This window comes from Lepidochelys olivacea, assembly GCF_965140295.1.
Source record: "Lepidochelys olivacea isolate rLepOli2 genome assembly, chromosome: 6".
NCBI lineage: Eukaryota > Metazoa > Chordata > Testudines > Cheloniidae > Lepidochelys > Lepidochelys olivacea.
This window is the reverse complement of record NC_140416.1, coordinates 56,329,013-56,342,338: the sequence shown is the minus strand read 5'-3', so window position 1 is coordinate 56,342,338 and position 13,326 is coordinate 56,329,013. Positions and strand designations below refer to the sequence as shown.

The following is a 13,326-nucleotide window of genomic DNA, read 5'->3' as shown; positions in this document are numbered from 1 at the left end:
TCCTGCAGGTACTTAAGAGCAGTTTAGAAAAAATGGGATGGAGAAAAATACTGAAAATATAATTATATAAATCAGTGGTATGCTCTCACCTTGAATACTGTGTTCAGTTCTGGTCACCCTTTCTCAAAAAATATAGGAGAATTAGAGCGATTTGGAGTTGTACAAGGAATGATTAGTCATGGAAAACATACCAATGAAGAATGGAAGATATTTTGGAACGTTTGTTTGCATTTGAGGCAAATAAAAGGGAATAGGATAAAGAGATTCAAAATAGCTTGGTGTAGAGAAGATAGATTGGATGCTGCTGTTGTAATACGAACAAGAGGTGCTCAGTGAAATTGAAAGATATCAAACCTTTTTACGCGGCACACAGGCTGTAGAACACATTGCTATTTAACATCAGAGGCTAAAAGCTTAACTGGATTTGGAAAAGGATTGGATGGTTATACAAATAACAAGAATATTCAGAGTTCTTATAGTAAAGATTTAAAATAAAAATATGGAAGGGCTATAAACCGCATTCTTGAGAGAAAAAGGAGAACCTCTGATGGGGATTAGGAAGATACACTGCAGGTAGGTTATTGCACAACTTCCTACTGCAGGCTTCTTGCACCTTCCTTTGAAGCAGGTGGTGCAGCCTACTGTTGGAGATAGGAATTGCCACACTGGATCAGACCAGTGGTCTAGAACCTATGTTCCTAGCCTTTTCCACAAGTCTCCAGGGATTGGTCATATTCCTTCCACCTTCAGACCAAATGGTCTGCTTATGAAGGTGCAAAAATAGTGTTAATTTAATGCTTTCGCTTGATTGTATTACATTCTAACTTTCAAATCTGATTTTTGGGCGAGCAGCATGCAAAATCCTTTCCCTACTCAACTCTCCCTTGGGGGACTGCAGTTTTCTAGGGCTTTGGCTGCCTGTTTGGGATTTCACAAGTCCAAATAGAGAAGAATGCTACCTCCACAACCTGCAGCTCTTCTAAAAACTGCCATTTTTAGACACACAAATAGCACTACATTGTAAACGTGTAATATGTACATGCATTTAGATGTATGCTTTCAACATACCTGTTTAGCTTGCCATCCGAACACCTAGTCTTAAATTAATTCTAGTCTGTATTGATTAAAGTATAGTTCTGCAAAATGGGGAAGACTTCTCATCCAGCTCTTGACTTATTCTTCCATCAGAAATCCATATGGCTTCCTGACTGAGATTTTCAAGTTTGCCAGTAACAGTGTGCCTGACTAAATAAATCCCTTTAAAGGCTGTTCTGAAATGTACTCATTTGAGATCAATCACTACTAACACCCTGCCCCTCCACCCCCCCAGTACATACTCACAATCTGATGCACACTCAATTGGAGAGAGTAGAATCTGGTTTCTGATTGCCTTTGAGTTTGGGTCTGTCATGCACTGTGTAAAATGTACACACACCTGTGAGTGTGTATGCCCACTTCATTGAGTTTTGGGCCTGTGGTAGAAGCCACCAAATGACCCTTTTGAGTCCAGACACAAGGCATAACTTGCACTAACATCTTAAAACTTTCTGAGCAGAAGATGGCAATCTCAAACTGTGGTACATAGCCATTTAATACTCAGGGAATTCTGCACCAAAAAATTAATTTCTGTGCACAATATTATAAAATTCTGCGTATTTTCTTTGTCAAAATAATACAATATAATCCCACCAGTTTCAATTATTTTGGTAATTTTATTTCAAAATACCTGTCAGCAAGTATGTCTGTAACAGTACAAGAGAACAAAAAAGTTTCTCCCAGGAGAAGTGTTAAACCCCTATAACAACCCAGTTCTTCAAGTGCTGTCCCTGTGGGTGCTCCACTCCAGGTGATGGTGCGTCCCACTGCTGTTGGTTGGAGATCTTTGGTAGCAGTGCCTTGTCATGACACTCGCGCTCAACTGCTGTCTCGTTAGTCTGCCTGAGCGCCCGCGTCCCGCACCCCCCTCAGTTCCTTCTCAACTGTCCTCAGCTGAAGACGGGACTCAGGGCAGTGCTGAACCTCTTCCCTGGTCACTGAAGGAAACAAGTACAAAGACACAGAAATAGTTAGAAACATCCCAGTTATTTCCCTTCCTTTAGAATAGTTACCTAGTTTAAAAAACAAACCAAAAAAACCCACTTCTTTTTCCTCAAGTTTGTCTCCTGTTGAGACACTCTCCCCTGACATTCCTAGTGCAATAATGCCAGGGTCTTCAGGATTTAAGAAATGTGCCTCCTGTCAAGAGTCTATACCACGGTCTGACAGACATTCATGCTGTGTGAAGTGCCGTGACGAGACAAGTCCCTGCCAAGTGTGTCCACTGTACCAGCCTGAAAACCAGGGTTTGTCTTGACAGGGACCTGCGGCTGAGAATGCTCATGATGGAGAAATCCCTACAGCCACCTATGGAGATGGGCAACAGCAAACCCTCTCCCTCACGGTCCCTGGTCAGGTCCGAACGGATTGGGAACATGGATTCACCCTCTCGGGTGAAGAGGCAGGAAGACCAACAGTCTACCCTTTTGAAAGTCTCTGCATGGAAAGGGTCTCCTTCGAGATCCTTACCCTCAGTGCTGACAGCACCGAAGGCAGGCACCTCCTGCTGTCCCAGCACCTCAGCCACGGCTCCCACGGCGCGCAGAGGCAGGGACCCGACTTCCCGTAGTGGGAAGGTTCCCTCGGCACCAAAAATAGACCCGATGCTGACAGTGCATTCTGCCCCGGTGCCAACAAGAACGTCCGCACCGAGCCTGCCTACCACTCCAGCAGCAGGAGCGGACCTCCCGCAGGGTGCCTACAAACGGCCCGCGGCACTGGCGAAAGCAAAACAGAAGTCAGTACAAGCTTCTGAGCTCAGTGGGATATCACGTTCAGCAGGATCACAGCCCAGGGAGCAGTAGCAATTCTTAAATCAGGATGACATCTCAGTGGCTCCTGAGGCTGATTCTCCGCTCCTTGACACACACTGCTTACTCTTTGACCAGCCACTCTCCCCACCTGACTTGGCTACTTTCACTGACAGCGAGCCCGATATGCAGCAGCAGGTTGAGTTTTCCCCACCTGCCTCTCATCCTCCACTGGAACGATTTACACCTCAGGTCACAGCTCACAAGCACCAGCCTCAGTTTCCTTACTTTGCCCTCCCCCCATGGGCAAGAATCTAACTTCTCTTATCCCATGCCTTGGCCTCAGTGGTACCCTTGGCCGGCTTCTGCTGCCACTCACCCTCATGATTCTTCCACCAGACCACAAGCTTTTTCTGTGCCCCTATCTCCAACTCCATCTACTTCTAGAGCACCTGAACCCTCCCCCCCTCCCCCCCCAAAGAGGTGGGCTATGAACCATACCCTGATTCACCAACTCCTAACTCTCCATCAGCTCCAGACGGAGCCCTCATGTCTCTGCCTCCACAGAACCTGGATGACTTTAAGCAATTCTAGGAACTTTTCAAGAGGGTGGCACTCAGCCAGGACATCCCTTTAGAGGAGAAATGAAGCACTCCTAGAACCAGCTGACACCCTTTGGCAGACCCCATCCTCTATCCCACCAACTTGCAAAAAGGCTGAACGTAAATATTATGTTCCTGCTAAGGATGTAGACTTCTTCGTATTTTCCCATCCACAACTGAATTCTCTTGTGGTGGATGCAGTGGCACACAGGACAAAAGAGCTGCACTACCGGGCCACCCCACAAGACAAGGACTTCAAATGCCTTGACCTCTTGGGCTGCAAGGTCTATATCTCCTCTGCTTTGCAATTCTGAATTGCAAACATTCCATCCTACTTGCAAGCTATGATTTTGACAATTACAATAAACTCTTTGATTTTACCGCCCATATCCCAGAGGACAGGAGAGCAGACTTTAAGTCAGTCCTTGTCAAGGGCCAATTGGTCTACAGGGTAGCCCTACAAGCATCTCTGGATATGGCGGACACAGCAGCCCGCACTACTGCAACTGCAGTGTTATGCGCAGATCTTCCTGGCTGTCTGCATCCGGTGTCCCCAAAAACCTGCAGAACACAGTGGAGGACCTCCCCTTTGATAAAGATAAGCTCCCCCCCCAAAAAAAAACAATGAAGTCCTTCATACTATGAAAGACTCCAGAGCAACCCTGGGCATCTACCCGTCCCTTCCCAGGAGACAAGGATATGAACCTGATTAGAGGCCACGCGCTCAACAATATCACCGGCCACAGCCCAGACCATGCTATATAGCCAGGAATCGCGCTAGACCTCCTAAGTGCAGACAAAATCAGGTGCAACTAGCTACCTCCCACCCATCGGGAAACAAACAACAATTTTGAAGTGTTTGAGGGTCAGTGCGATCACCCCTTGACTCCACCGCCTGTTTGGCCACCGCCTCCAGGTTTTCCACCATGCCTGGCAGCAGATCACACAAGACTGTTGGGTCTTGGAAATAGTTCAGTCTGGTTACTCCATCCCTCTTCAGGGACCCCTCACACGAGCACCTACTTCACATAGAAGTGGCTCATCTTCTGCAGCTAGATGCAGTAGAACCTGTGCTGATACAACATTTGGGGAAGTGTTCTTCTCCCACTACTTTCTGAACCAAAAGAAGAGTGGGGGATGGAGGCCTATACTAGACCTACGCCGACTAAACAAATTTGCACGTGTACAGAAATTCAAGATGGTAACATTGGGCACAATAATACCCGCGCTGGAACAAGGGAACTTGTTCACAGCCCTCGACCTACATGACGCCTACCTTTACATGTCCATTCATCCAGCACACAGACACTTCCTGCGATTCACACTCGGACATGACCATTTTCAATACAGGGTACTCCCTTTCAGACTCTCCACAGCACTGGGAGTATTCTCCAAGATCCTAGCCGTAGTCGTTGCCCACCTCTGCAGACATGGAATCATACTTTTCCCCTACCTAGACAATTGCCTCATCAAAGGCACCTCGTACGACGAGACATTACGAGCTACCCATTTCGCCGTCTCGCTCTTCCACAGCTTAGGTCTGCAAATAAACTTCAAAAAATTCACCCTGACATCCACACAGCGGGTCAAGTTCATTGGATCTCACCTGGACTCAATTCAAGCCAGAGCCTCGCTCCCACACAACAGATTCCTCGCTATTACACATCTCATACGCACACTCTCCGTTCGTCCCAGGATACAGGCAAGAATTTGCCTATAGCTCCTTGGTCACATGGCAGCCATCACTTTTGTGGTCAAGTATGCCAGGCTGCACATGAGATGTCTTCAGGGTTGGCTTAACTCCCACTACAAACCCAGCAGACACAGCTTCTGTATGATGTTAACTCCTCCAGCGAACGTACTAGCTTCCCTACAATGGTGGGCAAGACCAGAGAACCTCTACATGGGAGTTCCCTTCCATCAACCCTCTCCGGCATGCATGCTCACCACGGACGCTTCCCTGATTGCTTGGGGAGCGCACCTGGGGGGACATGCAGCACAGGGCCGCTAGTCCCTGTCAGACCACATCTGCATGTAAATCTCCTAGAGCTCAGAACAGTCAGACACGCCTGCCTTCACTTTCTCCCCCTCATAAAGAACAAATCTATCCCGGTCCTAACGGACAATATACCATGTATGTTTTACATCAACAGACCGGGGGAGCATGATCGCACTCCCTATACATGGAGGCCATCCAGTTATGGAATTGGTGCATACAACACCACGTAGAAATTACCACTTCATACCTACCCGGATGTCGCAACACTGCTGTCGACACACTCAGCAGACACTTCTCCAAAGAACATGCATGGGAAATACTTCCCACGATACTACGACAGCTCTTCACCCCATCGATAGACCTCTGCCACAACCCAGAATCGCAAATGCCACCTGTTTTGCTCCACAGTGGGACTTGGGACTGCATCCCTAGGAGAGACGTTCCTCATTCCGTGGAACAACTCCCTCATGTACGCCTTTCCACCAGTCCCTCTGATACACAGGGTTCTACGCAAAATCAGAGACTACAAGGCCCGGGTCATACTTATTTCCCTGGCTTGGCCAAGACAGACATGGTATCCTTATCTGCTATGCATGTCCATCCGTCCTCCACGGACTCTCCCCAACAGACCAGATCTGCTTTCTAAGGACAACGGCCAGCTTCTTCGTCCACAGCCCCAGAAACTCCAGCTGACTGTGTGGTTCCTTCATGGTTCCAAATGCACGAACTAGCCTGTTCTGAGCAAGTCCTCCTGCATAGTAGAAGAGACTCCACTCATAAGACTTTACCTGCAAAAGTGGAAACGCTTCTCTGTGTGGTGCTCCCATAAACGCTTGATGCCACACACAGTGACCCTCCCTAACATCCTAGACTACTTTTTGAAACTAAAACAGGATGGGCTCTCGCTTTTTCCATCAAAGTACACCTCGTGGCCCTCACCACGTTCCATGATTTGCTGGATGGATATTCACTCTTTGCCCACCCCACAATAAAATGCTTTCTCACGGGCCTGCAAAATCTCTATCCTGAGATTCATCTATCGGCAGCCGCCTGGAATCTCAACCTAGCTCTTCGCAGTCTTATGAAACCTCCCTTCAAGCCCTTAGCTCCCTGATCCCTTCTCCACATGTTTATGAAAGTAGCTTTCTTGGTTGCCAAAACATCAGCAAGGAGAGTAGGGGAAATAAGTCCCTTGATGGCCTACCCTCCCTACACAACCTTCTCTAAAGATAGTTACTTTGCGACCCCACCCTAAATTTCTCCCTAAGGTGGTGTCTACCTTCCACCTTAATCAACCAATATACTTACCTGCATTCTATCCCAACCCATTCTGTAAATCCCCTCGGCTATTTGTCTCCGCTACCAAGAGATGGAAGGGTGCGGCTATCTCTAAGCAACGACTTTCCAAGTGGATCTCTGACTGCATCAGATTCTGTTACTGGACTCAGAATGTCCAACCACCCAAGGGTGTCAGTACTCATTCTACTCGGCGATGTCAACATCTGTTGCCTTCCTCCATAATATACCTGTTACTGATATCTGCAAGGTAGCCATGTGGATGTCTGACCACACATTTGCCAGACATTATGCTATCACACAGGATACCATGGCAGACACCATAGTAAGTCACGCAGTACAGTCATCGCTGCTGCAACTCCAAGTCCCACCAGCCATAGTGGGTACTGCTTCATATTCACCTGGAGTGGAGCACCTACAGGGACAGCACTTGAAGAAGAGGAAGAGGTTACTCACCTTGCAGTAACTGAGGTTCTTTGAGATGTGTGTCCCTGTGGGTGCTCCTCTCCCTGCCCTCCTCCCCATTACTTTGGAATACTATTCTCACATTTCCGCGGTAGAGAAGGAACTGAGGGGGGGACTCAAGCAGACTCTAATGAGACCGCGAGAAAGCGGTTGAGTGCATGCGTCCCGATCAGGCACTGCTACCGAAGATCTCCAATCAACAGCACAGGGACACACATCTCGAAGAACCTCATTTACTGCAAGATGAGTAACCTTCTCTTCCTGTTTCTCTGTTACGCTTTTGTTGGGCGCCTCAATCTTGGTGTGCCTCACATGCCAGCTGGGCACATCTTGGGGGAGAACTCTGCCTCTCCCGTCTCAGATAGCTGCATTGAGAAACAGCCTGATGTTGGCTCCAGGGCTTGTATGGTGTTTCCTGCACACCACCTCCTTCCTTCAAGATGTACTGGGAAGTGCAGCTGCCTGGAACCCTCCAGCTCTCTCCTTTCCCTCCTCTTCCCCCCCCCCCCCCCCCAAATCCCCCGCTTAGTGTCTTGTATTTACAAGCTGGAGAGCTGGGCTCTGCTGGGTCCAGCGCTCTGCCGCACCAATTCCATGGGAGAAAATGAAATTCTGTACGGCTTGTTAATTCTGCATACATTCGGCATTGCACAGTGGGGCAGAACTCCCCCAGGAACTTCATTGACTGGTCAGGACTATATTGCAGTTCACTGATTTGAACGATAAATGTTGCTTCAGTGTACCAGGACAGTGATGTAATATCCTTCTGGGATTGAATGAAATTATCTGGCCCAGTTTGAGTTGGTACCCCAAGTAACTGCTTCACTCTTAACTTTGGATAAATTCACTGTTGCTGCTTGTATAACTGCTTTGGCCATCCTTTCAATGCCCGTAGCCCTCTGCCTAGACTACTTCTGATTCTCTGAAATCCGGCCTGTTTACCTGTAATGTTGTCCATCCTTTGCAGGTTGTTGGAAAGGACACAAATGTCATGTTGGTTGCTTTGGCTGCCAAATGCCTTGCTGGATTGGCTACCGGACTCAGGAAGAAATTTGGACAATATGCAGGACAAGTAAGTAGTAAATACTTCACTCTGCATTTCCTCCTTGATACATGGTGACAGTAATAAAACTGCTCTAAAAATAACTACTCCTTTTAATGACTGCCAGGGCTTGGCATTTCTCTCTTTTAAACAAAGTAAACTTGATATGCACATGTTCCTTTTACAGTTTGATTCTTGCTGGACTAAGGGGTGAAAGTTTCCAAGTATGTATGTATCTTTGGTCCTGGTATTAAGTTACAAGGTCCTTGTTTGTTTCCTGTTCTTCACTGCTAAGCATGAGCAGGGTCCAGTGTCATTGCAGGAACAATTCTTAAAATTCCATGGTGGTAATTAATTTATTCTACTGCTCTCAAATACACTTTATTCCTATTCCCTCATTACCAGAGAAACACCCACAGAAACACAGATCTGTAGCTCATAGAAGAAAATATTCACTGACCTAAAATGCTAAATGTTGGGGAAGAAAGGGAGCTTGCAGTAGACTTCAGTGGCTTATCTACCTGATTTCCCAGGCCTCAATTGATATGCTGCTCTGTAGGCCAGAGGTTCTCAGGACAAATTATTTGGTGGCCTCAGAGTGTGGCCACCAACTCTTGCTGGTGGCTGTGCTCACTTTTTTTACTAAAATACTCAAGTAGCGTTCGGAAAAACAAATATGCATATATACATGTCCAAATCATTGTAATTTATTTATTGATAGCTAGGAAATCTACTGTGAAAAGTGATATTGACAAACCTACAAGTATCACTTTTCACAGTAGACTTACTCAGCCCTAGGAAGTCTGGGGACAAAGTAAGCCTTGGATAGGGGAAGATGTCAGGGGCACTGGCCAGGGAGGGTTGCCGAGCCTGAAGCCCTGGGGCTGGAGCCCAAAGCCTCGCAACCAGATCCTGCTTTCCCACCACCACTGGGCTGAAGCCCAAATCCTGAGCCCCACCTCCCCTGGAAAGATGGGGAACTCACGGTCTGCACAACCCTTGGTGTTGGTTGCTTGGGCTTCCAGCAAGGCTGTGCATCCAGGAGCACTATGGAGGGGGTAGGGCTGCTGCTCTCCCCCCAGTTACACCACAGGAGGCTGTGGCCACAAGAAAAGCCCATGGTGGCTGCATTTGAGAAACGCTGCTCTAGGCAGTCCAGCTTGCCAGCCTAAGCTTCTGGCTCCCCTTCTCTCTGGCTGCAAGTTAAACTCCAACTTTGGCTATCTAACCCTCTGTTACTGGATTCCATGGTGCAATGCAGGAAGTATGGACTATAATTCAATTAACTCTCTTGTGGAGAACAAATGGGAGCTGCAGGTAGGGCCTAGTATAGTAGAGAGAACTGAGGTGCCTGGCTGCAGCAGAATGACCCATTCAGTTTTTAAAATGCTGAGTTCTTTACATTGGGGGAAAATGCGAAATCTTCTCTGCTGCAGAATCATTTGTGTCCAGAGGGCCTTGATGAATGGGACATTGTCCGTCTGAGCTTGTTTCAGGCGCAGACAAGCAAGCATTATTGCCTCTGTTTACGCTTGGTTTGTATTTTAAAGGTTAGCCCTTACAGCTGCAGAGATAGTATCATAATTTAAAAGAGGTGAGATTCTGCAGCTAAACTCTGATGCAAAGAATACATTCTATAGTTGTGGGATATGTGAGGTGGTGGAGTTGCTCTGAGTACTGCTCTGTTCAGTATTGTAATGGGTATCTCTGACTTGCACAAACTTAGTACACAGCCATTTGCTAGGGAACTTGGTTTGGCCAGTTTTTCTAAGAAATTGGATCTTTCCTGTGAATTGTTGGCCAATATTTTAGCATAGCATCTATTAATCCTCCAAAGTCCCCCAAAGAATGTACACGGTATGAACTCTTCCAGAGTCAAATGCATTGACATTCTCTTGAAGCTTCGTTTAATCAGCTTGATTGTAAAGAAGTCAGTCTACATAAAAACCTGTTCTTGATCCTAGCTGGATGCATTTGAACCCAGGATTTAGCAATATGATAAACTTATCTCAAGCTAATTTATAGCCCAGCACAAATTGACTTTTCAGTTAAGCAACTCTGACTTCAGTTTGTAACAATCTCATTGCAAATACTATTGTACATTGAGCTCAGCAGGTTCCAGGAAGGTGGGTGAAAAGGAGATTTCACAAGTGAATTTCTTCTTGCTGTCTGACCAACTTCTCTGTTACTTCACCTTTAAATTTTGGGACTTTCTCATTTATGAATTGGATGGCCATACTACAATTAGCCCTTTTCCTGAGGTACCAAGAGTCCAGTAGGACTATGGAACTCCCTCTCTTTATTTCTGCTCTGTCAGTTGTTACACAGCACTCATCATTGGAGTATGAGCATTTTCTAGTAGTGCATTAAAAGTGACATGACAGACTTCTGTTACACATGGGTCATTCTCTCCCTAAGGGGAGAAGTGTGCACAGTGAAGTATCTTGTTTTGGTAGGTTTTAGATGTGTGCATTCATGCAAAATGTGTACACTTGCTTAAAGTACTGCAAAGTGTTCATGAAGGTATATCAAAGAAATACCATCAGGCCCAGGGTACCCCTTCCAGAGTTTCTAGTCTGTGACATCAGGGCATCATCCTGCACGGTCAGACTGATTAGACCTGCCCCTTATGCTACAGAGGTGACCCTATCCAGCCCACCCCCTCATACTACAGAGGGGACAACGGAACCTGCTCCAGACCCACCCATAGCCCAGGTCACATCTGACTGTGCTGAACCACTGGACACCAATGCTACCCAGGAGCAATATGAGCTCACGGTGTGCCATGAGGACCCTGTATCCCCACTGGCTTCCTCCTCATCCTCGCTTGATGAGGTGGTGGCAGGAGCATCACCTTCAGGTCCTCTGCCCATTGACCACAGAGCGCATCAGGACTTGCTCTGCCACATTGCCCGTAACATGGGCCTACAGGTGGAGGAAGTCCATTGAGTTAAAGGACCTGATGGTGGACATTCTCGCCCCAAAAGGCCCTTCCAGAGTGGCATTGCCGGTCATTAAAAATATTTACAACAATTGTAATACCCTGTGGCAGACTCCTGCCTCCATTCCACCCACTGCCAGGGGTGTGGAGAGAAAATACTTTTTCTTCCAAGGGATATGAATTATTATTCTCCCACCCACGTCTTTGCTCCCTGGTGGTCTCGGCAGTAAATGAGGAGTGCCAGGGGCAGCAGGTGCCAGCTCCCAAGGCTAAAGAGGGCAAACAAATGGACCTCTTTGGCAGGAAAGTTTATGCCGCAGGGGGCATACAGCTGAGGATCGCTAACAAACAAGCTATCCTCAGTGGGTATAATTTTTAACTCGTGGGACTCCCTCCAAATTCAAGGAGTTGCTCCTCACTGAGTCGAAATCTGAGTTCCCGGCTCTGGTTGAGGAGGGGAAGGCAGTGGCCAGGACATCCGTACAGGCCTTCCTTGACTTGGCTGACTGCGGCACATACTATCTCTTCTGGGGTGGTCATGAGGAGAACCGCATGGCTCCAAGCTTCTGGGTTTCCCCCGGAAGTTCAGCAGACCCTGCTGGACCTTCCCTTTTAGGCCTCAGGGCTTTTTTTTTGTGGATCAGACAGAGTCAAGGCTTCACAGCCTAAAGGACTCAAGGGCAACTATGAAATCTCTGAGGATGCACACTCCTGTTACCCAGAGAAAATCCAATGGTGGGGGTTTCCCCAGGTAGACCTATACCACCAGGAGCAACAGGAAGTGTCCAATGTTTTGCTCCTTCAAAAAGCACAGTCCAGGATCTATCTCTGATGCATTCATGATACCCTGGGGGAACCATCTACTGTATGCCTTCCCTCTGATACCACTCGTCTACAGGGTTCTCCTTAAGATCCGCAGAGACAAGGCGGAGGTAATTCTGCTGCTTCCTGTGTGGTCACACCAACATTGGTATACCACGCTTCTGGAGCTGTTAGTGGACACCCCAATCGCACTGCCGCTCCTCCCAAATCTGATTACACAGGACCATGGCCGCCTGCTTCATCCAGACCTCCAGTCCCTCCTTCTCATGGCTTGAAAGCTTCATGGTTAAACCCAGTGGAGCTCCTATGCATGGAATTGGTGAGGGAGGTGCTCCTTGGTAGCAGGAAACCTTCCACCAGGGCCACTTACCTGGCCAAATGGAAAAGGTTCTCATGCTGATACGATCAGTCACGTACCCCCACTTGAAGTATCTATGCCATTCATCCTGGACTATCTACTGCATCTGAAGCAGCATGGCCTGGCTGGATCATCCATCAAAGTACACCTCGTTGCCATCACAGTGTTCCACCCGGGAGAGAGATTTGATCTTTGTGGGATTCTACAAGTGAGTGGTCTGGTGGTGGAGATGCAGTTTCCCATCACCACTCTTCAAATGTGTCCCTCCAGGAAGGGTTTAAGGCATTTTAGTGCGTTACCTGGGACTCCTGCCGCTTCTTTCAGGTGAGGCGGAAATAATTTTATAGTCAACAATATTAAATGCTGCTGAGGTCCAGAAAATGGATGTCTGACCTCTAGCTAGTGACAGTAAATTATCCGTCAGTGCAACTGAAGTGGTTTCAGTTCCGTGTCTCGTCTTGTCCTGAATCCATACTCTGCTGGGTCTAGAATATTGGCTTCAATTAGTTGAGTTTGAACTTAGCCTTAGATGAGAGAGCCTAAGAGCTTGCTCAGTAATGGGGGGGCATGATGCTAGCTAGTAGTTGGCTAAAATCGACACATGGGCAAGTTTCTTCAGTGCTGGCCAGACTATTGCTCGTTTGAAGGAGGGGAAGATTCCTTCCCTGAATGACATGTTGGCTATTTCAGCCAGGAGTGAGATCAATTGCTTATGACTTTTTCACAAGTCAGGAAGGGCATGGGTCAAGACTCTTTAGGTTGTCCAGCACTTCTTGCCGAGTTAATGTTTTGAACTCCAGGAATGCAAGCAGGTCTGTAGATTGGTAGGTATAAGTGGGGCAGATCCAGATATTTTGGGAAGCCTTCCTGAATGTGCATAATCTTTTCAGCCAAATAGGATGACCATTCTTCACAGCACTTAGCATCAGAACTGAGCATCATTGGCACTTAAGAA

The 13,326-nt window shown here is 47.3% G+C and overlaps 1 protein-coding gene across 3 annotated transcripts in view; it reads left to right on the top strand.

Annotated features, from left to right (window-relative positions):
* Positions 1-13,326, top strand: part of CKAP5 (cytoskeleton associated protein 5) — a 99,333-nt gene that overhangs the window by 26,715 nt on the left and 59,292 nt on the right. For all 3 annotated transcript variants that reach the window (XM_084629875.1, XM_084629877.1, XM_084629876.1), the window contains exon 9: positions 8,176-8,280. In XM_084629875.1, the coding sequence (XP_084486001.1) occupies positions 8,176-8,280 (105 nt within the window). The remainder of the gene's footprint in view (positions 1-8,175; positions 8,281-13,326) is intronic.